The 26738-nt window shown below is 46.5% G+C and overlaps 1 protein-coding gene and 1 long non-coding RNA gene across 7 annotated transcripts; one reads left to right on the top strand and one right to left on the bottom strand.

Moving 5' to 3' along the window:
* Positions 1-20: 20 nt before the first annotated feature.
* Echdc2 (enoyl-CoA hydratase domain containing 2) lies at positions 21-24848 on the bottom strand. Of its 6 annotated transcripts, none has more exons than XM_074080109.1 (11): positions 24739-24848; positions 21956-22293; positions 12504-12571; positions 12341-12428; positions 9412-9498; positions 8026-8118; positions 6448-6504; positions 6113-6300; positions 2468-2518; positions 1143-1190; positions 21-352 (listed from the first exon to the last, which is right to left on the bottom strand). In XM_074080109.1, the coding sequence occupies exons 2-11, from the start codon at positions 22086-22088 to the stop codon at positions 275-277; spliced, it is 891 nt and encodes a 296-aa protein (XP_073936210.1). In that variant the 5' UTR covers positions 22089-22293; positions 24739-24848; the 3' UTR covers positions 21-274. The 6 variants fall into 6 exon arrangements, with proteins under 6 accessions (XP_073936210.1, XP_020042123.1, XP_073936214.1 ...); XM_020186534.2 differs by lacking the exon at positions 24739-24848 and adding an exon at positions 23202-23352; XM_074080113.1 differs by lacking the exon at positions 24739-24848 and adding an exon at positions 12693-12759 and having other exon boundaries at positions 21956-22093.
* On the top strand, positions 20434-22382 carry LOC141424940 (uncharacterized). Its single transcript, XR_012449909.1, has 2 exons — positions 20434-21510; positions 21630-22382. It is a non-coding gene; the product is annotated as an uncharacterized lncRNA (long non-coding RNA).
* Positions 24849-26738: the final 1890 nt, after the last annotated feature.

Here is a 26738-nt window from a genome sequence, read left to right as displayed (position 1 = left end):
AACAGAGAGACTCAGAGGAATCTGTTTTAAACTATAGTTTTATCATTCAAGTAGGGAGAGCCAGGCATTTTCCAAAGCAAATGTGAACCAGTGGATTAGCTAGCTGGAGTGAGGAATAAAAAAGGTGGTAGTGGTAGTGATCAGCACCTTGACATCAGGCACCCCGACCAGTTACTTGAAATCCATTGTTGTCCTTGTGAAGAAACTGAAGGCCAGACGTGAGGAGGGCAGTCCTGTTGTAGCTCTGGCTCTTTGGGGCAAGAATAAATGGGAGTCACTTGCCAACAAATTTTGGGGGCCTCTTCTCTCTGAAGGCTGCCATGCCCTCTAGTCGGTCCTGGGTTGGAATGTTCTGCAACAGCGTACAGGATATTAGTTTTAGGGGAGCAGGGCCTCTGCCCAAAGAAGAGTTGCTTAATCTTATCCGGACCATGACAAGGCCAGAGCCAAATGTTTCCATTGTCTGTGGACTCTGGTCTTGGGCAATGCAAATCTCTATACCTCAGTGGCTCCTTATTTCCTTGGGGAAGGCAGATCAGCCTCTAGCATGTGTCCATCAGCATTGACCTCTACTTATACAATGCTTACATTCCTCCCCAGAACTTACCACCTGCACAGTCTGATAGGCTGCTTGACAAAGAATGACTATATTTGAATCTGATTGTATACTTGGTTGTCACTAGGTTCTGCAAGTCCCAGGACCCCTTGCTTAGGAGTATTTTGGATATTTGTTACCCTGGAGAGTAACATTTTTTATTAACCCAATAGTCAGGCTGATAGGTCAGCCTCAAGTTTATAGCCTTTCCATTGGGCACAGTGAAGGTTGTAATCTTGCATCCCAACTCCAGCTTATTGCTACTGCTGACAACAGGTAGAAAAGCCATTCTTCCCCTTTATTAGGTACCTGTGTGTGTTGTGATTTTTTGGGTACCAAATGCAGCAGGATGCACCATTAGGTGAACAGTCTCCAGGTAAAGCCACATGGTTCCTCTGGAACCACTCCAGCTTAATTATGAGGAAGCAGTGGCATAGATTGTTTGGGTTGGGAGGAACCTTCTCAATTGGTCCTGTACTGCACAAAGCTTCCCACTGTGTCCCAACCTATGCTAACAACCATGCACAGACTAGCAGTGGCCACATACCTGGGCATAGCACATCCCTTCAATGGCCATCCCTGATGCAATGTCCACCTGCAGGAAAGAAGTGTTCCCTGGATCAGCCTGACCTTGTCTACTTCCACCCACGCTGGAAGCCAGGTCCATCTCATTCCTCTGCCATGGCCTATGCCAGTCTAGGAGCAGAGATGACCAATCAAGGAAGCCCTACCTGGAGTTCATAGCAGTGAAATAGTGGAGAAGGGGGGCTGGGTGAACAACGGGGAGGTTGCCATAGCTTGTAGGCAAAGCTGACTTTTCTCCAGAGGATAAGGAACAGGAGCTGTGTGGTCAAGCAGTGTTCTTCTGACCAACTGGCTGCTTCACCACACCTGTGACCCCAGGAGTTAGTTTTGTTGGTTCTACTGCCCTCAGGAAGGAGGCCCCTGTCACTTTTGACCTGACCTTGGCACATTCCACAGCCACTGTTGCTTAGTAATCCCTTATTGGCACCAACAAGTACCACGTGTGTACTTTTCACAGAAAGGATTAGGATCCCTATTAGATGTCTGAGAACCTTAGGCACAGCAGAAAGGTGAAGTCACCACAGTAGGCAGAAGAGCTGGTCTTTGGACCCAGACAGGCCACTGGGCCCGTGCCCCTGACTTCTAGGCTGTCATCTTTCTCTCACTCCTAGTCAAGCTGCTTATTTATACACCTCTGTGCCTTTGCTTATACTTTAACTTTTCTCTGGAATTTATTTTCAGAGAGTGAGTCTCAGTGTGTAGTTCAGGCTGGCCGTGAACTTTCCATCCTCCGGAGTACTGAGATTATAGGTGTGTACCATCACACCTGGCCTAATAGTTGCTTTTAATCAAGTTTAACAGGCACATATGGCTACCCTATGGACAGTACAGCTCTGACCTCCCTGGGTTATATGCTTGGCACCATTAACCTTTCATTAGTGGTTGTGTCTATTAACTGGCCCCATCCGTCTTGGGGGCAGTGACCATATTTCATCCCTACACTCAGTAAGATTTAACGTGTGAGGAATGAGTTGTTGGATGAGTTGCTGTCTAGGAATGAATTAGCTGCTTCAGAGGCATAACATTACTGACTGCCAGTACAAACCAGACTGGGAACTACACAAGCCTGAGTTCTTATTGCTCATTTCCTCTGTGAGCTTGTGCAAGTCATTTACCCTTTCTGAACTTAAAGGGAGAGAGATGGGGATAAAATGTTATCAGGAATATACCCAAACCTCCCATTTTGTAGATAAGTAAGCTGAGGCACACTCACAGGTCAAACCCCAGTTCCTCAGTTCTTCCCTGCTGTGTTGTCTATACCAAGTTATGACCCAAATGGAATCTCACCTCCATTCCTCGGTCAATGGCGACTTTGCCCAGTCGCACAGCAATGGGAGCCTAGGGGAGAGAAAATTTGGTTGGTGGGGAGATTGATTTCGAGAGAGATTTGAGCTACAGCTCTGTTGTAAGGGAAGAGCTTTGGAGAGGAAGGCAGTGGTCTGGGTGTGGTTCTAGCTCGTTATTCTACTAATGTGCTCTACTTCATTATTACCATTAGTCCTCTTACCTCCTAGACCAAGCTTCCTTTTCTACAATGAGGGAAGCAGACTAGTCCCTAACCCTTCCAGCTTTAATCATAGAAAAAAAACGTAAATGTTGAGTCTCACTGAATTGCCCAGGCTGGCCTAATACTTGAAATCGTCCTGTCTCAGTCTCCCAAGTAGCTGGGATTAAAATGCACCACCACACCAGGCCACCTGCAGGTCCATCAAATGGTGCTACCTGCCATTGAAGCTGGTGTCCTCCTTAGTCAGCTACATTAGAGATGTGAAATTGAGGCTCAGGGAGGCCAAGCACTTGACTCCATACACCCAGCGAGTCGTGTGACTCCCAGTCACCTTTCACACTGCTCTTCCTTTCTCCACTCAGCAAACCTAAGCTGCCACCGATTTGCTTTTTTATTTTCACTTTATTCCCTAATAATCACCCCTCTGTTCTAATTGATTTGGTTACATGAATGTTATTCTAGTGACAACCTGATAAAGAGGCTGAATTCTTTTTCTTTTTTTTTTTTTCCCATAGAGCTGGAGTTTGAACTCAGGGCTTTGCAGTTGTAATTTTTCATTAAGAAATTAAAAGCTCCCCACTACTGGTTGCTCACATTTATAATTGTAGTAACTTGGAAGGCTGAGATAGGATCATGGTTCAAGGCCAGCCTGGGCAAATGGTTTGTGAGATTTAATTTCCAAAGTAACCAGAGTAAAACTGGGCAGGAGGTGTGGCTTAACTGGTACAGTGCAAGGACAAAGCCTTGTTCAAACCACAGTCCCACAAAAAGAAAAAAAAAAAATAAAGCTGTGTCTATGAAGATATGTATGTTTCTATGGGATATATGTTAAGAATTAGAAATATAACTTCACCGTATTTGGAAATGAGAATCGGTCACACTGTATGTTCTATCCTTTTGGTGCTCAAGTAGAAAAAAAACATAGGCAACTTCCTTATTCCAAGGATAATTGTGCATTTCCTACTTAAAGGGGGAATCTGAGTGTTAAGATAAGGACCTCACAGAATACTGACTTTTTTTTTCTGGTCTCAGTAAATGCTGGAACCATTTGACTCCCTAATCAGTGGCTTGTCCACTAAGATGGTGGTCATCTACTTGGAAATCTGGTCATCTTTGTCTTCTGTTAAGTATATTCAAGAAGGCAAACTGTAGGCTGGAGGTGTGACTCAAGCAGTAGAGCACCTGCTTTATAGGTGTGAACCCTGAGTTCAAATACCAGTTCAAATACCAAAAAACGAACACAAAACCAGGCAAATTGTGCCTAGTGTCCACCTAGAGTGTGTTAGTAGCTACCTTGGGTTATTCTGGGTTCTGTGTGACTTCACAGGCAACAGCAGCAGACTCTCATTTCTATATAGTGAAACAACACCCTCCCCCAGCAGACAGAACAAATGCTCTTTAAATCAAAGGCCCTGTCAATTAAAAAAAGTTAATAGTCCCTAACCCCCAAATTAAAGAACATCTCAGTTACAAAGGCAGTAGGATTGTTTTAGTGAGAGATTAGAAGGTTTTTCATGTTTTCCCAAACAGAACACTTATTTTCATGGTTAATTCAACTAGGAAACTTAAGGACTGGACGCATGGCTCAAGTGCTAGAATGCTTGTGCAGCTGCATGAAGCCTTGGGTTCAAACCCCAATACCACCAAAAAAACACCCAGCTATAATCTTAATATTAAAGTGATATATGGTTTTTACTTTCAGAGGTTTATATCTAACAATTTTATAATGTGTTTCTAAGTATTTTTATTTTGAAATGTATAATTTGGTTTCAAAGTTATTAAAATTTTATGCATATTCTGCACTCTTAAGAATTTTCTGTTGGTGTTCTGTATAATGCAAAATAAATACCAGTGTTGTCTTTTTTTCTGGTATTGCAGTCACTTTTTATAACCTTGAAGAACAAGTCACTTAACTTTCTGGGTCTTTTTCTCCCTATTAAGTGGATAATCAGTTCAACTGCATTGACCTAACAATTGAGACACCATGTATCAAAGTGCCTAACATTGTGTGTATGAGGTATGGACTGAATCAAGATTTATAAGTCAAACCTACTTCCAGCTGGGTGCTGGTGGTACATGTCTGTAATCCTCGCTACTCAGGGTGTAGAAATCAGGAGATCATGGTTGGAAAGTAGCCCAGGCAAATAATTCGAGAAACCCCATCTTGAGAATACTCAACACACACACACATATACACACACACAACAACAACAACAGGGCTGGTGGAATGGCTCAAGTGGTAGAGTGCCTGCTTAACAACTGAGACCTTGAGTTCAAACCCCAGTACCACAAACACATACAACTAACATACAACTCACTCCCCACCCTTCCTCCTGCCCCATCCCCTTAATATAGCTAGTTGGGTTGCTCTGCTCTGCTCCCTAGGAATCAGTTTTAAATATGGTGAACATCCCAGAGGCTATTGGAAGGTTCCCACATCCCTTCACCCTTACAGTGCTGGGGATGAACCCAGGGCCTCATGCAAGCATGCTGGGCCAGTGCTCTACCTAACCCCGACACTGGAGGATTTTAAAAAATTAACAGCGCATCTGCTTGATATTTCAAGAAATTCACCATGCAGTGTGGTAGGAATAATGGACTGGAAGTCTGGCCACTAGAGAATTTTGCTTTTGCAGTCTTTACAGATACTCTGGGGTGTTGTACCATATCATGTGTAGTTAAAAGCATTTGAAATATAGCTAGTATGACTGAGGAGTTGGGTTTTTTGTTTGTTTGGGGTTTTTTCTGTGGTACTTGAGCCACAACTCCAGCTCTTTTTGCTCTATCTAGTTTTAGTTTTAGATAGGGTCTCATGTTTTTTGCCTAGGACTGGTTTAGGACCTCAATCCTTTCTGACACCTCCTGTGAACATTATATACCACCAGGGCCAGCTTGTTTGTTGAGATGGGAGATCTCACTTTTTGCCCAGGCTGGCCTCAAACCATGATCCTCCAGATCTCTGTTCCAGGATTACAGATATAAAACCTGGCAGGAGCAGCTGTAAAACCTATAAAAGCAGCCACCTGGCAGGAGCTGCTTTTTCTCATTTAAGTAACTTGACTTGGCTCTGCTGCCATGCTGGACAGCTGAGGTGAACATGGTCTCCTCCAAGGAAGTTTCAGGGTCCTGCTACCTTGCTTCAAACCCACAGGAGTCCAGCCCCTCTTTGGAATTAAATTTTCACTTCAGTTCGAAATTAAAATTTGCTGTGGGGGCTTCTTCCCTGGGTGGTACTGGGTTTGAACTCAGGCCCTTAGGCAAATGCTCTTATCACTTGAGCCATGCCTCTAGCCCTCAAGTTTGCTTTCATAGCTCAACAGATGCAAACACTCAAGAGGGTTTGTGTGTGTGTGTGTGTGTGCAGAGTAGGGAATACATGGTCCCCCTGTGCTTCCCACAGCTTCTCCTATGCCTGGTTGTCATACCTGGGGCAGGATCTCCTGGGCCAGTGCTCGTGCCCGGTGGTAGGCAGCGTTGCCTTCCTCATTCTGGGCCACAGCATGGTTCACCAGTCCTAGCTCATGGGCCTGCACCCCATTCAGTCGCCTGCCCGTGAAGATGAGCTCTTTGGCCAAGGCCACCCCCAGGCAGCGCGGCAGCCTCTGGGTCCCTCCTGCCAGGATGGAGGGATGAAGGTTGCAAGTCAGGGGGAGAAAGGAGATCCAGAGATGCCCAGCCTGGGAACCACCAGGATTTCTGAGTTGCACACTGAGCAGGAGGGAAGGCAGGATTTCCATAGAGTGCAATCAGGTGAGGTTACCTGCTCCTGGGAGGAGTCCTCGAGTAGTCTCAATCAGCCCCATGACAGCAGAGGAAGCTGTTTAATCAGAACAGAGTGAAACCTTCCCTCCCCACTCTCACCCGCCATTGCTAATCTCTAGGGAGAACATAATCCTGCCTCTGGTCTCCACTTGACCCCTCACTTCCCTTTTGGCCTGGTACACCCAGAGCTCTCCAGACTGCGCTTCTCAAAGAGCCCTAACCAGGGACTCAGGAGTCCCAGGCCTGCACCCCACCACCCCTACTGGTAAACTTGAGGATCACCAGCAACTCTCTCCTGTCCTGGCCCCATTTTGCGTGGCAGAGAGCAGCTGGGAGGAAGACAGAGGCTCCTAGAAGGTTACCTGACACCCATTTGTGGGTGAATGGTTTCTCTGTCTCCTGCACCCTAGCTCTAGCCTGACCTAGAGGGTACATGGCCCCTGCTCCTGCCACAGTCACACCTCTCAGGTTTTTGTCACAATCTGAAAAGTCCTTGACAATTCTAGTCCACATCCCCCGATGTTCTGCTTGCTCTGAGCAGCTTTCCTTGACTGACCCCCACAGACCTCTCCACTGAGTTCCCCCAGCCCAGACCATGGGACCTGTGCAGTGTGGGCAGAATGGAGGCCACCATACTGCTCAAGAAGGGGTTTCCCCTCTGTCCTCACGGAAACCCTGTGACGAGTTACTTGCCTGAAACACGGCCACATATCAATGTCCCCCCCAAACCCCCACTTTTTTTTTTTTTTCTTTTTGTGACGCAGGGGACCAAACCCAGAGCCCAGAAGGCTGGGCAAGTGCTCTACCACTGAGCTACATCCCCAGTCCTAGTCAATTCCCTCTTTGACAGACATTGTATAGATAGAAGCCATCTTCATGCCTAGATAGTTTTTTTTTCTCTTGGTACTGGGGTTGAACTCAGGGCTTCACACCTGCTTGAGTCACTCCATCGCCTGAGGCACTCTGCCAGCAAGATACATTTTTGAGTGTTCCTGGGGCAGCAGGAGAAATGGACGTAGGGCACTACAATTGCACTCAGGCTGTCTGAACTGCCACCAGGAAGGGTAGTCACCATGTCAGTGGCCCTGAAAAGTGATCAGTTATCTTCCTCATTCCCCCTTGCCTCAAGGCTCAATTGTAGAGCAAATTATGCAAACCTTGGATGTTGCCATGAACCAGAGGGCTCTGGTCCTGCACAGGCAGCTTTGCAACCAGCTGGACTAGTGACAACTGTCCTCATGGCTCACCTTTGTGCAGTTCTACTAAGTAATCTGAGTTGGGAGAACTGGAAGGCTGAACTCTGCTCTTTGTCCTGGTCTTCCCTCCCGTGCTCACTGTTGGCCCTTCGGCCCAGGCTGGGAGGCTGGAGCAACCGTTCCCGAGATGAGTGAAGCAGTTCTTGCAGGCAGGCACCAGGTATGACAGCAGTGATAGAGAAGCAGCTTTTCCTTCTCCCGTGTCCCCAATCCTGCCTGTTTTTCTCTTGGTTGGAAGGTCAAGAGAACCCCCAGACTTTCCCTGTTTCACTCACCCTCACTGCCTCAGTCCTCCCCTTCCCCTACCTCCTGTCCAGTACCTGCCACTCGGAGGTCACAGGCCAGGGCAAGCTCCAGGCCTCCGCCCAAGGCAAACCCATCCATGGCAGCAATGGTGGGCGCAGGGAAGGCTGCTGTGGAGATGAAAACAGGTTCAGCCATCGAGGCCCGGCGGGACCAGGACAGAGGCCCAAGGCTGGTGGAATAGAGGGCCTCACGGGTCCCGCGTTGGGGACCTCACTGGTTCATCAGTCAGGTTATCTTGAGAAGTTGGCTTTTCTATCTGGGAATGTTTCTGGGGGCAGGTGGGAAATAGGAACAGGAACTAGACTGGATGGTTGCTGTGCAGGCCCACTCTCCTGCCTTTCAGGAGACACGCTGGTGTCTCTGGGACCTGTCTTTCTGAGTGCCAACCCATGCTGGGTGCTGGAGACACAGACCTGATTCAGACATGGCCTTGCCACCAGGTGACCCTGTCTAGTGCAGAAGGCAATTGTGTGATCAGGCAGTGATAATGTGGGAACTTCCAATATAAGGAAGCTTGGAGGGTAGGTCAGGAAGTCTTCCTGGAAGAGGAGGCATTAGAGGTTTTGAAGGATGAGTGAAAGTTCAGGTAGCCAAGGAGTGTCGGGGCAAAGGGAAGCAACTTTCTTTTTTTTTTTTTCTTATTCATATGTGCATACAAGGCTTGGTTCATTTCTCCCCCCTGCCCCCATCCCCTCCCTTACCACCCACTCCACCCCCTCCCGCTCCCCCCCCTCAATACCCAGCAGAAACTATTTTGCCCTTATCTCTAATTTTGTTGTAGAGAGAGTATAAGCAATAATAGGAAGGAACAAGGGGTTTTGCTGGTTGAGATAAGGATAGCTATACAGGGCATTGACTCACATTGATTTCCTGTGCATGTGTGTTACCTTCTAGGTTAATTCTTTTTGATCTAACCTTTTCTCTAGTTCCTGGTCCCCTTTTCCTATTGGCCTCAGTTGCTTTAAGGTATCTGCTTTAGTTTCTCTGCATTAAGGGCAACAAATGCTAGCTAGTTTTTTAGGTGTCTTACCTATCCTCACCACTCCCTTGTGTGCTCTCGCTTTTATCATGGGGAAGCAACTTTCAAAGCCTGAAAGCCTGTCTAGTGGATTTGACTTCTGGAATGGCTGGCTTGAGCCCTGAGGGCAATGAGATGGTTCACTGGCATGGGGCACCTGAAGAACCTGAAGAACCAGGCCCCCCTCTCTGGTAGAAATGTCTTTTGCATCCTCTTGTGCCCTCCCCCTTGTGAAATTGCTGTACCTATTCCCCTGGGAGAGTCATCTGTGCCTTTGCAGAGCTCAGGACAGAAAGAGTACTCTTCGGAGTAGGACGCTGTGGGTGAGGAGGGGCTGGCTGGGGCCCCGGATCAGACCTCCACCCCACTCCCAGCCCCTTACCGATCTCATTCATCAGGCCTCGGAGACGCTGGACAAACACGCCCACCTCCGCAGCACTCATCTGCTCCCGCTCCTTCAGGTCTGCACCTGCAGATGGCCAGCAGTTGATGCTACCCTTGGGAAAAGGGCCTACTACGCAATCCCAATCCCGGGTGAGTAAAGGATTCAGCAGAGGAGACTTGAGAAGCAGCAGCCAGGGAGAAAGGAGAAGCACCGGGAAACACCAGGAGGAGGAGGAGGGGAGTGTCAAGAAAGGAGAGAGGCAACAGCCACAGCAAAGCGTAACCTGGACTTCAGCAAAGTGAACAACTTCTGTGCATCAAATGACATATCAGTAGCCTGAAAAGACGACCCACAGAGTGGGAGAAAATCTTTTTTTTTTTTGGCGGCACTGGGGTTTGAACTAAGGGCTTTGTGCTTGCTAAATAGGCGCTCTTACCGCTTGAGCCGCTCAGCAACCACAGGTGAAAATCTTTGCAAATAATCTATCTGGTAAAGGGTTCGTAATGAGGTGGAGGGTGTAGGTCAGTGGTAGAGCACCCGCCTAGGGTACCCGAAGTCCTGGGTTCCATCTCAGCACCATGAAAAAAATAAAAAGAAAGGACCAACACCTAGGTGTATAACTCCTATAACACAAGAAGAAAAACAGCCAAATCAAAATAGGCAAAGGACTTGAACAGCCATTTCTCCAGAGAAGATACAAAATGTCCAGTAAGCACACCAAAGATTTTCAACATCAGCCAGGTGCTGGTGACTCACGCCTGTGATCCTAGCTACTTGAGGGGTTGATGTCGAAAGGATGGCAGTTTGAGGCCAGCCTGGGCAGGAAAATTTGTGAGAACCCATCTCAATCAACAGCTGGGTGTGGTGGCACACAACTGCTATCCCAAGCTATGCAGGAGGCTGAGAGTGGGAGGACCAGGATTCTCGGCCAGCCCAGACAAAAAAGTTTGCAAGACCCCATCTCAATGGAATAAAGCTAGGTGCGGTGTTCCATGGCTGTCATCCCAGTGATGGCGGGAAGCCTAAAATAGGAGAATCTTGGGACCCTATCTCCAAAATAACCAGAGCAAAGAAGGCTGGGGCATGGCTCCAGCAGTAAAGCACCTGCCTAGCAAGCATGAAGCCCTGAGTTCAACCCTCAGTATTGCCAACCAAACAAAACAAAAAACGATGCCCAGCATCACAAAAGCACAGTGAGATTAGGATGGTTATCACTTAAAACATGAAAGGAACTAAACAAAAAATGTCTGCTTGGATGTGGAGAAACTGGAACCCTGGGACACTGCTGCTGGGCATATAAAACAGGTAGCTGCTATGGAAAACAGTTGGGTGATTGCTTAAAAAGTGAAACAACATTACCTGCAATTCTCATCCAAGTACATACCCCAAGACACTGAAAAAGGAATACAGTTACTATAATCCCAGCTACTCAGGAGGCCTTGGCTCCAAGACAGCCCCAGTGAAAGGTTAGCTAGACCTAATCTCAATGAATAGTCCAGGTATGGTGGTATATGCCTGGCTGTAGGCACAAACATAAGACTTTATCCAAAAAATAACTAAAAGCAAATAAGGGGTGGTGGAGTGGCTCAAGTGGCAGAGCACCTGCCTAGCAAGCATGAGGCCCTGAGTTCAAACCCCAGTAACTCAAAACAAAATTGGTAAATATGGGAAATTTAGCGTTATATATATTTTACCACAATTTCAAAAATAAAATGAGAAGGGAGCCCATAATGCAGTGACATGCAGCTGGGTGAGGACTGTAACCATGGTGAGGCCATCAAAGGCCAGGTGGCAGGGGTGAGCAGGGGTTGAAGGTGAGTGGTTATTCAAGCCCTGGACTATAGTAGTCAGCACTGGGGCAGCCCTTGGAGTCTTTTATTAGTTCCAGTCCGTCCTTGGACAGCTGGGGAAGCTGAGGCCCAGAAATGAGGAGTTACCCCAGGATACTGGAGCTTGTTGGGACAGATCCCAGCCTCCTGCATGTTGAGCAGGGATAGTGAGGAATGAGAGTAAGAGGACCCTGCCATGACCTTGATAGAGGAAGTCAGAGATGGAGCCAAAGGAAGTGGCCAGGGCAGCTGGGCTACGCTGAGTGCTCTGCAGAGTTGTCTTGTCAGCGCAGACCCCAGTCTGTGCACCCTGACCATGTCAGCTCGGACTTAAGAGTTGAGCCACCTCCCCTTGAAAACCCCTGAGAATCACACCCCTCCCATCACCCTTCTCTAGCTTCTTTGGCCACCCTTTCTTCCACCACCTTTCCAGAGTCAGTGCTCAGCTCAGCTCTGTCCTACTCCATGTACTTTCTGTTGTGGGCTGAGGTTCATTTTTTGCCTGCTTGCCTGGTTGTGAGGACCAAATGACACAGTACCATGGAGAGCTTTGGTGACAGGGACTGGGATTGTATAGGAGGGCAAAGGGGCACACTGTGACTGCTGACTACGTGAGCATGCTTTACTCAGTTTCTTTATTTCCTTGATTAAAGGTCAGAATAAAGAAGAAAGATGTGGCAGGGCACCAGTGACTCATGCCTGTAATCCTAGCTACTCAGGAGGCAGAGATCAGGAGAATTGCTGTTCGAAGCCAGCCCAGGCATATAGTTCTCGAGACCCTATCTCGAAAATACCTAACACAAAAAAGAGGGCTGGTGGAGTGGCTCAAGGCGTTAGTCCTGAGCTCAAGGCCTAGTACCACAAAAAAAAAAAAAGAAAAAAAGGGAGGATGTGTGGTCAGAGGTCAAGATTAAACCAAATTCTATTCTGCCCCCTACTTTGTGACCTTTGGCAAGGAATTTTACCTCTGAGTCTTTGAGTTCACATCTGTGAAATGGGGAATGATATGTGCTATGTTGGAGCTTATGGAAGGCACACCAGTCCCTGACGGTGGGAGCCCTACAAAGCCTTGGCATGGGTCTGGGGACGGAACCCACCTGCGCAGAATACACCCTTCACTCCACTTCGGAAGAGCAGGACACGAAGTTGCTGGTCCTTCCGCAGCTGGGCCAGAGCTTCCAGCAGCTACAGAGGATGCTCAGTCAGGTCAGATACCTTCCAGCCTGTCCCCGGCCCCAGCCTGGTGCTCCCCTTTCTTACCTCGCTGACGAAGACTTTCCCCAGGGCGTTACGGGCATGAGGTCTGTTCATGAGAATCTCAGTGATTCCTGCAGGGCACAGGGTGGTCTAAAGTGAGCTGGCTGGCCCTGCTGGGGATTGGATGCAGAGGCCTGAGTTTAGGCAGCCCCTGCCGTTTATGAGTGTTGAGCTCTACAGCAAGTCACACACCTGGGCCTTGGTGTCTCCAGCTGTAAAATGGGCATGTTAGTCCTCCCTTGCATCCAAGCCTCTTCCTCTAGAGTTTAAAGAGTTAGCAGAAGGTAAATAACTCTGTAACCACCAGTCAGGATCCAGAAATGGACCTGTGTCAGCCACCTCAAAGCCCCTCCACCCATTACAGCTACCCCCCAAAGTAACTCTTCTGACTTTTGTAGTAGTCGCTTGCAAAAACTATTTTAATAATCACAAGCTTTTTCTTTTTTTTTAAACAAGATCAGTATTAAATAGCAAATATGGTTTTCCATAATGCTCAGAATTACTTATCCTTGAGGCCTTGGCTAAGTGGAGCAGAAATCAACAAAAGGTCTTAGATCGATGACTCAGAACTCATGCTAGGAAGCCAGCCTGTTGATGGCTGTCATGCTGAGCTCTGTGAGATGACCAGTCAGTCCTTTTAAAAAGTCTGTCTCTATCCATTCTCCAGAGGCTCAAAGTGAACTTGGCAGCATTCATTAACCACCTTCCAGCTCCTGTCACTTACCACTTCTTCAATGTTTAGTCTTCACTGCATCTATTTCAACTTAATCTGATCTTTCCTAAATTGCTGTAATAACACCAAATTTTCCAAGTTCTTGTCTTTCTCTCCTCAGAGGTGTTTTGTTTGTTTGCCTGCTTGCACATGTGTGGGTGTTTTGCAGTCCTGGAAATTGAACCCAGGGTGTCTACAACCCTGCCCCTTGGAGGTTTTTCACTACTGTTGAGGTCTCAGCTAGATAATTTTTTGATTCTGTCTTTGCTGGAATGAGCTACTGCTGAAAATCATGAAGTTGCTTACAGTTTGGGCTAGCATTGATTTTTCCTTGCAAAGGAAGCTGTTGAAATCGCACCTCATGTGCCATCCTGTCATCAGTTGTCCTCATCACCCTGAGTAATTTCTGGAGCTCGGCAAACAACTCCCAGTTCTCATGTATTTATCATTTTATCTACCAGCTGTGCATCCTTAGACATAAAAGTTTAGACTTGCTAATTAAAAATTTGTTAATTGTTTCTACATTTATTCATATATGTATACATTGTTTGGGCCATATCTCCCCACTACCCTCTGCCCACCTCCCCACATAATTAAAATTTTTGATGTGTTTTCAAAAGCCTGTTAAATTCCTCTAGCCCTGTCTTTCCCTTAAAAGATATCTGATGAGGGAACGGTAGTGATCCCAGAGGCTTGATCACTGTCATGCTCTTCTCTTTGGAGACAGCAACCCCTGCCCTTCTGTAGCAGATTCCTCAAAGCTGCTTCTGCGGAGGAGCACTAACTCCTTACTTAGGCCCACGAATGAACTGAGGATGCTGATCTGCCCTTTTCCTTAGAGAGCCCTTTTGTACCTGCCACACAGTTGTCTCATGTACACCCAACACTGCCTCAGGTACTAGGCCAGCTCAGAGCTCTCCTTTGCACCCTGGGCCTAAATATCCAACTGCCTACTTAACATCCCCAATTGATCAGTCTGTCTCCTGTTCCTTTGGTGAGCAAATGCTTCCCTCCTCCTAATCCACAAATGTGCTTGGTCACCAGGCCTGGCAATCCAACCTCTTAAAGCCAGCTAGGGTGGCTCACTGCATACCCCTCTCAGCCAATAACCCAACATAGGTTCTTTCCTCTATTTCTTGTATCATCCAGCTAGGTCTCTTGTCCTCTCCCTTGCTCCCTCCCCCCACATACACATTCATACCTTCATCTGAGTCAGAGTCACCTTTCTAACCCAAATCCAACCATTTCCTACCCACTTACCCCCCCCCCTTTTGTGGTGGGACTTGGGTTTGAACTCAGGGCTTCATGCTTACAAAGCAGGCACTCTATTGCTTGAGCCACACCTCCAAACCATGGTTATTTTAGAGATGGGGTCCACAAACTGTATGCCTGGACTACCCTTGAACTGCAGTCTTCCCCATCTCAGCCTCCCAAGTAGCTAGTATTACAAGTGCAAGCCACTGGCTCCAGATCTTCCTCCCCTTTTATGCAAAATAAAATCCAATTCCTTAATACCACCCATAAGGCTCCTCCATAATCTGGTCCTTGCACCCAACTCACTCAACTCACTCTCCCACCATCTGGTCTGGTATGGGGAAGAGACAAGCTTTGGATGGTGCTCCAGCACTCCTGTCACCCCCTCTAGGCTGTTTCCAGGGAGGGACAGAGGCATGTTTCTGTATCCTCTGGCTTTTTCCCAGGCCTTTCTTGATTGTCTCCCAGGCTCCTGAGCTTTGTCTGAGGAACAGCAGTGTTCATTAGCTCAGCATTCTTGGTGTGAGTTGATCTGAGACAAGAGGAGAGCCAGTGCGAGCTTCAGTACTCTCAAGGGACAGAGTTTCATCCAGGAGTTACAGGCTCAGGGCAGAGAACTGCAACATGCAGGCAAGTGAGATGTCCTTAGCCTCCCCAGAAACCTGCAAAGATCTCCCAGCCCAGGGGTCCAACAAGTTGGCCCTTCCCAGCTGTGGTGCTTCAGAAGAGAAAATGGTGCAACTTTGGGGAAGGGAAACTGGCAGATGGAAAGAAGCCAGATCAGAGGAGTCAAGAGATCCAAGTCTCAAAAGTCTCATAACAGTCTAGATCCAAAGTCAGTGTGACAGACCCCAGCATGGACCCCTTGTTCCTGAGACATCAGAGGGACCCAGGCTCCCTAAGGGTATTTGGATTGGGATTACGCTATGTTAAATACTGTAAGGAATGTCCAGTTCTTAGGTCTTCATTTGTAAGTACCCTTTAACCGTTTCCTATTAATGAGCAAGACCATCCCTTCTTTGGCAACAAACCAGGCTGCCCTCAGAACAATCCAGCTGTTCTGAACACTCCATGATCAGTCTGAGGAAACTCCTCTTCAGTGGCAAGAACCACAGCAATCACACTCTGCTTCAGAAGCCACAAACTTTTGCTTCAGGAGGCTCTGCTCCAGTTACAACCGTTTCAGCTTGCATCATTGTGGGAAAACTTCACTTCAGCCATGACTTCCTGGTGACCCTGACCCCCACCCCTGGTGGTTCTGGACCTCGTAATAGGGGTTCTCAACAAGATTGCTGAAGCCAGGGGCTGGTGGCTCACATCTGTAATTCCTAGCTACTCAGGAGGCAGAGATCAGGAGGAATGAAGTTCGAAGCCATCTGGGGCAAATAGTTCTCAAGACCCTTTCTCAAAAAAGACCCAGCACAAAAAAGGGCTGGTGGAGTGGCTCATGGTACAGGTCCTGAGTTCAAACTCCAGTACCACAAAAAAAAAAAGTTGCTGAGGAGAGTGAGTACTTCCCTCAGTGAGGCAACAAAAAGCTTGTAATTGACAGAAAGGAGGCTGTACCTATGTGAGGCTTGTAATCACCAATTGATCCCTTTGTAAGGCTGTGACTTGCGGAATTAGAAACCATGTGTATATGCAAGACTGTGATTGGTAGAATTGGAAATCATGTATATATGCAATGCTGTGATTGGTGGAATCAAAACTTAAGCACAAGTGTGCCAGGTTCCTTTTTTGGCTACATAAGCAGGCTGTTTGTCATTCTTTTTGGGTTCTTTCCTGTGCACAGCGCACCCCCCCCAACACATACATGTATTGCAACATTAAGCCCTAATAAAGGCTTCTCCTGAATGATCTTTTGCCTACGTGTGGTTTTTGTTACAGGTAGAGCGGGCTAAGCTGGTTGCAGCCCCAGAAGCAAGGAGGCAGCTGAAGAGTTTCAGAGTTACCCAGAGCCAAGGGTCCCATACCAAAAGCCCAGAGTTGTAACACCAAGAGGTGGCTAAGAGTTCCACAGAGTCACCAAGAACTGAGGACCTGACATGTGAAGCTCTGAGCTGTAACACTAGGAAGCAGCTAAAGAGTTCCAGAGAGTGACCGAAGACAGAATCTGTAAGAAGAAGCATTTAAGAGGTGCTTAAACTGCTTTCACTGAAAACCATTCCTTATTCCTTTCTCAGGCCTGCGAATTAAAGCAGGAGAAAAACATGGCATCTCTCCTTCATTTTGTCTTTGCCCTAAGCCATTCTCTTTGCAGTCACCCTGGATTCCAATCAAGAGAACTGATAATATCTTAAGGACAAAGGACAGAAACCACCCCCAACAGCTGAGCCTCCTCAGGATGGACCTCCTGCCAGGTGACAGTGAATCCAGATAACAACCCTCCAAAACAAGGACGGAGATAATGACGAACCAGACCACACCTGTGACTGGGACTAGTTAACTATGCATACCTTTTTGTCTCCAGCCCCCAGTTCTTTTATCTGCTTAAACTACAGTTCATGTCTGTACCCCAAAAGATGACTGAAGATGAGCTGAGTGCTTACTGTGCCTCTTCCCACAGCGTATCCTGAGCTGTGTAATAAATCTCTTTCCTCTTTCCTTCATCATGCCTCTTTATTTGGCGAATAGGGGTGAAAAGCAGGTGAAAGCCCAGGAATTTAGGCCTAGGGTCCAAAACTCCAGTTTCAGCACCAGTTAAACACCTGTAATCCTAGCTGCTCAGGAGACAGAGATCAGCAGGGCTTGGTTCAAAGCCAGCCTGGGCAAATGATTGGAGAGACCCCCATCTCGAAAATACTCAACACAAAAAAAGAGTTGGTGGAGTGGCTCAAGTGGTAGAGCACCTGCCTAGCAAATGTGAGGCTCTGAGTTTAACCCCCAGTACCATCACCTAAAAAAAACCAAAAAGACTATGAAGGACAGAGGAAGTATTGCTAAGATGAGAAATGGCGAAGCTGAGAAGATGGAAGACAAGAGCCTGTGAAGAGTTGAAGGTTGGAACCAAGGTTATGAGGACTGCAAGAACCTGTCACTAGAAGAGTTCAAGAGAGCTGACAAGGGTTAAAGAGCCATGGATCTCAACACGCAACGCATGAGAGCTGTAACTCTAGCCACTAGGTGTTAATAAGCCCAGAGCAATAAGCCCCTGCATAGGGCACCTAGAGCAGTAAGCCTCCAGCTTTTGAAAGCTTGGAAGCCTAAGCCTCTGGATTTGGAACCCTACCTTGTGAGCCCCTGGAACTCAGGGCTGTCAGTGCTAAGGGAGCTGCTCACTGCCTAGCCATGATTTCAATCCAGATAGAGCAAAATAACCCCAGTCAGCTGTTGGTGACATTCATATTCTGAATAATCCCTTTTCCTTGAGTGTCGGTGGGACCTATAAATTGCTTATAACCAATGGAACACAAAGCATAGGCCATAAAATGTCACTTTAGGGCTGGAGGTGTGGCTCAAGCCATAGAGTGCCTGCTTAGCAAGTACAAGGCTCTGAGTTCAAAACCCCAACCTCCCCTGATAAAATGTCACTTTGGAGATTATGTTAAATTATATGCAGAGATGATAAACTGTGGCTACCGAGAGCAGGCTGTGATACACATAAGGCTTTAAGGCGCTCGTTAGACTAAAGGGCCTGGCTGTGGAGAGTCATGTGGCAAGCAACTGCTAGGAGCTGAGAGTGATCCCGAGCAGTGGGAAGCAAGAAAGTGTGATTTAATCCTACAGCTACAGGTGGTAAATTCTGCCAACTGTCTGAGGAGACTGGAAGCAGATCTTTGTTCAGTCCAGAGTTTGACGAGACCACAGCCCCAGTCAACTCCTGGACTGTGGCCTGGTAAGACCAGGAGCAGTGAACTCAGCTAAGGTATTCGTGGACTTCTGACTTACAGAAGTGTGTTGTTTTAAGTAGCACTTTTTTTTTTTTTTCAGTATTAAGTAGCACATTTTGTGGCCATTTATTATGCAGTAACAGAAAACTATACAGTCATCACATCCTGGGATAGCCAGAAACATTCTCCTCTCCTCTTTGCTTTCCTGTTATGTCTTTTCTTTCTGGCAGATTCTCTCTCATCTTTTATCTTCATCTCCTCTCTCCACCTTTATGTCCCTCTAAGAATGTGGGTTACCGAATCTTATAATCCTTGGCTTAAGTCACAGCTTGGACACGTAAGTTTCATGGCCTTGGGTAAAATCGCTTTACCCTTCTGACCTTCAATTTCCTGATTTGCAAAGAGAAGTAATTAAAAGTTTGTTATGAAGATTAAAAGGGATACTGTGCCTAATTGTCTAGGCAGTGTGAGGTGCAGTAAATGGTAAAATGCCCAGGGACTAGGGCAACTCTAGGACCTACAGGAGACTACACGCCAGGCTGGGACACCTGAGGAGCCAAGCAGACAAGAGTGTCTTTGGCTTTCATTCGTTCACCTGACAACACTCAATTTACACTACCACACGCCAGGTTCTGGAGAACAGAAGGCTCAGCCATGGTCCCTGCCTTCTTAGTCTGGCCTGGATTCTGAGAACAGTGCCAGCCTCTGCATTGGGGTGGACCTGCTTCCCACTCTTACCAAGTCGACCATGAGAATTTCTTGAGCAGCTGGCCAAGGTCACATCGATCTGGATGGCCTGCATCACAAGACGGGTGGATGGGGATCAACAGAAAACAATGGAAGGTATTGTGGAGAACAACCTCTTACTATACAGAAGGGGAAACTGAGACCCAGAAAAGAAGAGTTTGCTGAAGTAACAGCTAGACACAGTTAGAAGTCAATCTCGAAGAGCTAACAACCGCTGGGGATGTATCTCAGTGGCTTAGCGTGTACAAAGACCTTATTTGAATTCTAGTGCTGAAACAAAAAAACAAAACAAAACCCTAACAACAACCCTAACTTGTCTAAGTCCAGACACACAAAATTTAATGTGACAATAGGGAAGGAGTGCAACATAGTAGGGGAATTCCAGAGATTCACATAAGCAGAGAAGACGGGACAGAACCCTCAGTACGCAGAAATAAAAAAGCTTTAAATGAAGCCATGGATAGAAGACAAAAGGTGGAAAGGCCAGGTTGCGGTGGGAGACCTTGACTGCCCACCTAAGGAGTTGAAGTAGCACTGCTCCATGATCAATGAGGAATAAAGCAGGTAAAGCGTAAGGTTAACCAGCCACTCTCATTGTCCAGGATGATGGGGAAAATGTGACAATGCTTTGGCACCATCTGCCTCAGTGGAACACCTAAGCTGTGGCACCTGACATGAGTATCAGAGTCATGGGGGGGTGGTGTCTGGTGTGTGATCTCATGCTCATGTCCCCTCTGTGGCCTCTTCTTCCTCTTCTTCTCTCTCTGACTTTTACCCAGCTCCTTACCATTCCCTTCTGGAGAAAAGGATTCCAGTATTTCTAAGTGAGCTGAAAGGTCTATGAGCTATGATGATTCTGTGTGCACTGATGTACAAGTCTGTTGATTCCCTCAGTTGTTAGAAGAATCAATCATGACCTCCTGGTTGACAAGGCAGGTTTTGAAATCAGACCTGGTTCACATTGCTTAACCTTCTGTGTCTCAATCTCTTAATCTGGACAGCAGGGAGAAGAATCCTAAATATTCCTTAAAGCCCAGTAATACTACCTCATCAGAGAAAGTCTCACCAAGTGACACAGTAGGACACTGGTGATCCTAACGATAACAGGTACTTAAAAAGTGCTTTTGCTAAAAAAGTACTGACTTCCCACTTGGGTCTCCAATGTCCAAAGGGTAACTAAAAGCAGTATAAAAACTTGGCATCTCTGCCTCCATTTTGTGTCTGTGTCCTTTGCTCTAAGCTATTGCCTATGACAGTCACCTTAAAGCCACTTCTGAATCCAGGAAGGACAGGACTTCTTCTTGTGAGAAGAGTGGAGCTATCCTACAGGCAACAATGACTTTCTTATGGTGACCAGGCACCACCTGACCAACCCTGAGAGAATAATTAACTAGATCACAGTGCTGACCAACGAAGCACACCTGTTGACAATTATGAGTACCTCCTGTTTTCCTCCAAATCTATTTAAACATTAAGCTCAGGTCTGTACCCAGAAGATGGGCTGAAGTGCTTACTTTGCCTCTTTCTGCTTGCTTCCTAATAAATCTCTTTTCTCTGCCTCTACTTGTCTCTGTCTTACTGGAGAGTGATAGGTTGGAATCCCAAGAATTGGGCCTTTGGCCATCATAAGTGGTGGAGGTGGATGACCAGTGACTCATGCCTATAATCCTAGCTACTGGGGAGACAGAGATCGGAAGATGGTAGTTCTGCCAGCCCAGGCAAATAGTTCCAAGAGACCCTATCTTGAAAAAACCCTTCACACAGAAGGGCTGGTGGAGTGAGTCAAAGTGTAGGCCCTAAGTTCAAACCCCAGTACTGACTGCCAAAAAAAGAAAAAAAATCGGTGGATGCACATAAGGAATAGCATGCAACAGAAGCAAGCACGGAACTAGATTTATACCAAAAAGCTGCTCTTCAAAACGTAGGGTCAGGGAAAGAAACACAATGAAATACAGGGTGCAATGCCACCTGCGTAAATTAAGACTCTGACACCAACAACTCGACATCAAACACCGAGTGATAGAACAATAATGTCGCCATTTTGTGAATCAGCCAAAATGGCAGCTCCACCCCTAAACAAATTCCCGTGCTCTAAGACAGCCCCACCCCTACCAGAGACTACTGTGCATACCCCAACCTCCTTACCCTCCCCCTTCTATAAAAGCCACTGCTCGCCCAGGCTCGGGGCTGCGCCATCTTTTCCCCGGCCAGCCTGGCAGTGTGGGCCTGCCATTAAACCTTGCTCTATGGACGGGAGACTTTTCTCGTGAGCTTTCTTTGCGAGCGGCGTTTTTCCTAACACTGAGGAAAGGTGGGGAAAGAGCATGGAATTGGGGGCGAAAGGCAAGGACTGGGCTTCTCCCTGATGGTTCTGCCCAGTGGACTGACGACGGTGATCAGCGCCATCGAGCTCACCTAAAGCCCACACACGCAACACCACGTGCGAGCACAGGTGTTATCTGCCAAGGTTGGTGAACTTGCCCGGTGAAAGTGTGTGGGGCGGCCTGCACCTCTCCTCCCTCCCTCGCTCCCTCCCTCGCGTCCCCGTACGCCGAGCCCGATTGGCCCCGCCGCCTCCGCCCCCAGGAACCTTGCCAGGACCCTCGACGGGGAAAACACCGGACATTTTAACGCTCCTGACCCCTGGCCTCTGGTGCCTAGGGCGACCCCGGCGCGACTCCTCTCTCCTTCCACGCGGCTGGAGACCACCAAATGGGAGGTTGAGGAGGCCGACGTGGAGGCGGGCGATTTGGGATTCGAGCCTCAGTGGCACTGAGTGACCCGCCCTGCACATTGAGCTAGGTCTTCCCTCGTGCAGCGGGCGCACCAGGCTCGTCCCCCTCAGCGCAGCGGGGGTCCTGGCTGGCCCGGCCCCAGCCACGTCCCGGGCGCTCCGGGGACAGCGCTTTTACCTTGGTCAGGACCGGTCAGCGCGCGCACTTGGATCTCGTGTCCTCCGGCTGTGGCATCCGAGGCGCAGTCGCGGGCCCCATTGGACCTCCAGGGGCGCGGGAGGCGCAGGGCGCGGGGCAGGGCGCGCAGCATCGGGGCGCAAGCTGGGAAGGTGGCGCCGGGCGGGCCGCTGCTGGAAACTTGAAGTTCCGGCGGAGAGAGCCCGCCAGGCCTGGGAAATTGCTCCACCTATGGGCCGAGAGGCCGACGCCACTGTCTGCGCGCACTGGAGACCCCAGACTTTGGTGCCGGGATGCCCACCTTTTCCACCAACCTTTCTAAGCGTCAGTGTTTAAATCTGAAAAACAGGGGTAATAGTAGTGATGACCTCATCGTGACGGTGTGAAGATTGACACATATGCTCAATAAATGTCATTTCAGTTAAAAGGATGAAAATACATCATTTCAGGTGCCAGGCGTGGTACTTCACGCCTGCAATCCCAGCACTCGGCAGGCTGAGGCAGGAGAATTTCAAGTTCGAGGCCAAATTGGGTTACACTGTGAATTTGAGGGCAGCTTGGGATACATAGCCAGATCCTTTCTCAATTAAAAAAAAAAAATTACGCACTCTTCCTGCTCCCCACCTCCTATCCTTCATTTGTTGAAGATCCCAAAGCCACTAACAGTTCTGGCCTTCAGTCCGTGACTGGACTTTTAGGCAATCTAAAAATAAAATTCTCTGATGAACGGGGCTCAAATGGTAGAGCACTTGCCAATAGGAGGAGAGCCCTGAGTTCAATCCCCAGTACTGCAAAAATAATCAGCTAAATAAAATCTTTTAAGTCACTGGTACATGGGGGTTCTCTTTGTTACAGTAACTGATTAATACAGCCTTTTTGGCAACAATAGGATCACAAACAGCCAGAGAAATTCTGGCTACCAGTAAGGGAAAGGTGAAAGAGGCTTGTTATGAGGGCACAGTGAGCAGAGCAGGCCTATAAGGGCACTAATCCCTTTCGGGAGGCTGCACCCTCATGAAGTAATCACCTCCCAAAATTCCCACTTCCTAACCCTCACAATGGGGATTAGATTTCCATGTATGAATCAGGGAGACGGGCAGTCAGTCCATAGCAGGAACTAAATGCCAGAACTACCGCTCCAGAGGGGATGGTCTGACCCAATACTTCTCTTTCTTTTATCTATCATGAAGTGTCTACATGGCTGTCCCAAGCCCGCTCAACTCACCATGGCTTTTTAAATACCTACTATCATCAAGCAACACAACTCTGGTCCAAATCCATGTTCCAAGAGTTTCTGATGGACCCACATTGCCAGGCACCCATCTTGGTCCAGTCAGGGGGAAAGGAGTTGCATATGGTCAAATAAGGTCACTGGGCTGTGGAGGGAGTGTCCTCTTGGATAGGAGAGGGCAGTAGCCAATGGCCGGCCTGCCTACATTGACATGGAGCCAGCTGGGAGAAAAAATAAGTTCTTCTGGAATGCGATGAGTTTGCTGAACTTCTCAGAGGAAATGGCTTGTGGAAGTCAGTAGAGGGGCCAATGCTGCAGGATTGGGAGCCCAAGCCTAACTTTGAGTTGGAGCAGGGGCTACAGTCTGAACACTAGAAAATACTTCAGGGCATTTATCATGGTTGGAAAATTATTTACTTCTTTTTTTTTTTGGTGGTACTGGGGTTTGAACTCAGTGCCTCATGCTTGCTAGGCAGGTGCTCTCCCACGTGAGCCACTCCACCCTGCAATTATTTATTTTTTGTCATCACAACTAGAATAAAATTTCCATTAGAACAGAGACTTTGCTTTGTTTGCTGCCTGGCACATAGCAGGTACTCAATAAATGTTTACTGAATGAATGAATGAATGAGTGCCAGGCCCTGTGCTAGGGGAAAGGGCTTGGCTATTGTTTCCTTTTTCAAAGGATTGGAGCCTCTATTTCATTGTTTTCCCCATTTGGGGGGTTCAGCCAGACAGCCTGAGGCTTCATCCTAGATAACCTGCTAGGGTTGGAGGAGAGAGCTGGCTGGCTGTGTTTAATCATGTCTGGGTTGTGGGGTGATGTCTTTCTGTCACTGTAACTTGAGACTGCAATTTATAAAGAAAAGAGGTTTATTCAGCTCACATTCCTGGAGGCTGGGAGAGCCAGGCTGAGACACCACCTCTAGTGAGAGTTGTCTTGTTCCCAAGGCAGCATAGGGCATCATGACATGGCAGGACAGAGCAAGTGAGCCAGAGAAAGCTCACTTTGATAGCAGACCCACTTTTTCCATCACCTATTGGTCCATAATGGATTATTCTAGCTGGCACCAGTGGCTCACGTCTATAATCTTAGCTACTCAGGAGGTAGAGATCAGGAGGATCTCAATTTGAGACTAGCCCTGATCCTTGACACCCTATCTCGAAAAAATGCAACACAAAACACTATCAGAGTGGCTCAAATGGTAAAGCATCTGCCTAGCAAGTGTGAAGCTCAGAGTTCAAACCCCAGTACCACCAAAAAAAAAAAAAAAAGCACTTGACAAAATCCAACCCCCATTCATAATAAAAACGAATGAAATGAAACATATTCTCAGCAAATTAGAAATAGAAGGGGAACTTCCTTAACTTAAGAACGGTTACAAAACACTGACACCTAACAACCCCTAAAGCTGGGAACAAGGCAAGGATATTCCCTGTTAAAGAAAATCACAGTGGACATGATGAGCCAATAGAAACTGATTTTATTCTGATAATTCTTTTTTTCAGTACTAGGGATTGAACCCAGAGAATGCCAGGAAAGCACACTTACCACTTGAGGCATGCCCCCAGGTCTATTCTGATATTCAGCAGTAGGTGAGAGTGCAAGGTCTACTGAAAAAAAGAAAAAAAAAAAAAGTGAAGGTTTTTTAAGTGCTAGAGTGAGTTACTCTGTTTTTTTGCTGGGGACTCAACCAGTCACTGAACTATATCCCAGCCCCATGTTATTGCCTCACTGTTTACTTTTCAAAATGGTCTGGATGGATAATTTTCTCAGACCGATTTTCAGACTGACTTTCATCTGCTTAATCTATAATTTAACAAATTTTAAATTTCAATTACTTTTCATTTCTAGAATATTAATTTTGATTTTTATCTACTCATATTTTTCTTTCATTTTTTTCATTCTTGTCTTATGAGTTTGGCTTATTCTTTATTAAAACAAATTTTTAGAATAGTTTTACATTTTCACAAATGTCACCAAGATATACTGCTAAGCCAGTTTACCTAATGAAAGAAATCTTTCCTTTCTGAAAATTTGAACTTAATTAAAATATGTACTTTAGGGTCTGTTTCAATTTATTTTATTATTTTTCTGATACTTGGGTTACTTCCTACTTACTGAACCAATTGACTCTTCTTCGCAGACATATTTCTCCACTTTTTTGCTATTTATATAAATCTTAAATTATTTTTGCAGTGAGAATTGTCTTGCTTGTTTTTCTCAGTTGTGCTTTGGATTGTGGAAATAACTACAGGATAGATTTGTACTGGTTTCTACATGGCTGTATGGGTTTTCCAAGTTTTACATCTTTCCCCCCATTATTTTTGGAATGGGATTTTGCCTAGTACAAATTATGCAAATTCAGACTTTAGCATGTTAATGGGCATTTTCTAGATATAAACATTCATGTGGAGCAATCCATTATTTGCACATAGCATGGAGCCTCCTTTCACCTTCACACTATAAAGGAGATTCTTTAACCTCAAGAAGACATTAAAATCCCGGCTCCTAATTTGATATCCCCAAGCTTATTCATCTATTTTAAACTTATTATTTATAGTTTATTTGTCCTTTCTTCTTTCTGTATTGGGGAGTTGGAAGATAGTTGAAGGTGTTAGCCCATTTTCTCTGCTTAATTCATCATCTTAGTAAATTTTGAATCTACTTTTTAGTTTAAATGTAGCTCTCATCAACAGAGGAATGTAACTTGGACAATATGAAAACCAGAGTTCATCTGGACCTCAGTGTACTGAAGATACAAACAAAGACAAAAAGTATAATTCAAGATTTCAAAGTCAGGGGGTATAAATAGTGGAGTAGTTGGTTAGCATGTGTCTAAAAAGATTCTGAGAACTTAGTGACTAATTTAGCCATTACAAATAAGACATGTACGGCTAGACTATTTTCAGTGCACCTTGTTTGTTGCTCAATAGGTGCTTAGTAAACATTTTTGACATTTCTAAAAAATTGCCTTATTTTTTTCCTAATCCCTCATTTCATTTAGGACTCCAGTATCTCTTCTACCAATTTACTCCCATTTTCTCATTTATATACTTACCTTATTCTGTAGATCAATTCCAACCTATTACCTTCCTGTGTTTAGCATTAGTTCCTTTATACAAATAATTCCTGCCCTTTCCATCTACTGTAACATTCAGCCATTCCTAAGAGGAAAGGTGTAACATATGATCCCAGAGATCCTTTTATCCTGACACTACCCCATTGGGAAATCCTCTAACCATCCAAATTGTATTCATGATTGATTTCCTGTAGAAATCAGGAGAAAGTATTCCTTTTATATTCAAATTGAATGAGATCAAGAACATAAAAGAGCATATTTTAACTTCACTAATATAGGGAGATTAAAGCTTTCTGGAGTCCTCACCTAGTTATGCAATTGAAAACAGTAAAGATTTGTTAACATCTAGGGTTCAATTGCAAATAACAGAGAAGCTTGTTTAAATAGAAGTGATTCAATAATTGAAAGAGGTAGGCTCTTTAACTCTCCACACAATTGGCAGAGAAAAGTTACTTCTGCTACTATCAGG

Source organism: Castor canadensis, chromosome 7, assembly GCF_047511655.1.
Source record: "Castor canadensis chromosome 7, mCasCan1.hap1v2, whole genome shotgun sequence".
Lineage (NCBI taxonomy): Eukaryota > Metazoa > Chordata > Mammalia > Rodentia > Castoridae > Castor > Castor canadensis.
The sequence above is the reverse complement of the archived record's forward strand: the minus strand, read 5'-3'. Positions and strand labels throughout refer to the sequence as shown.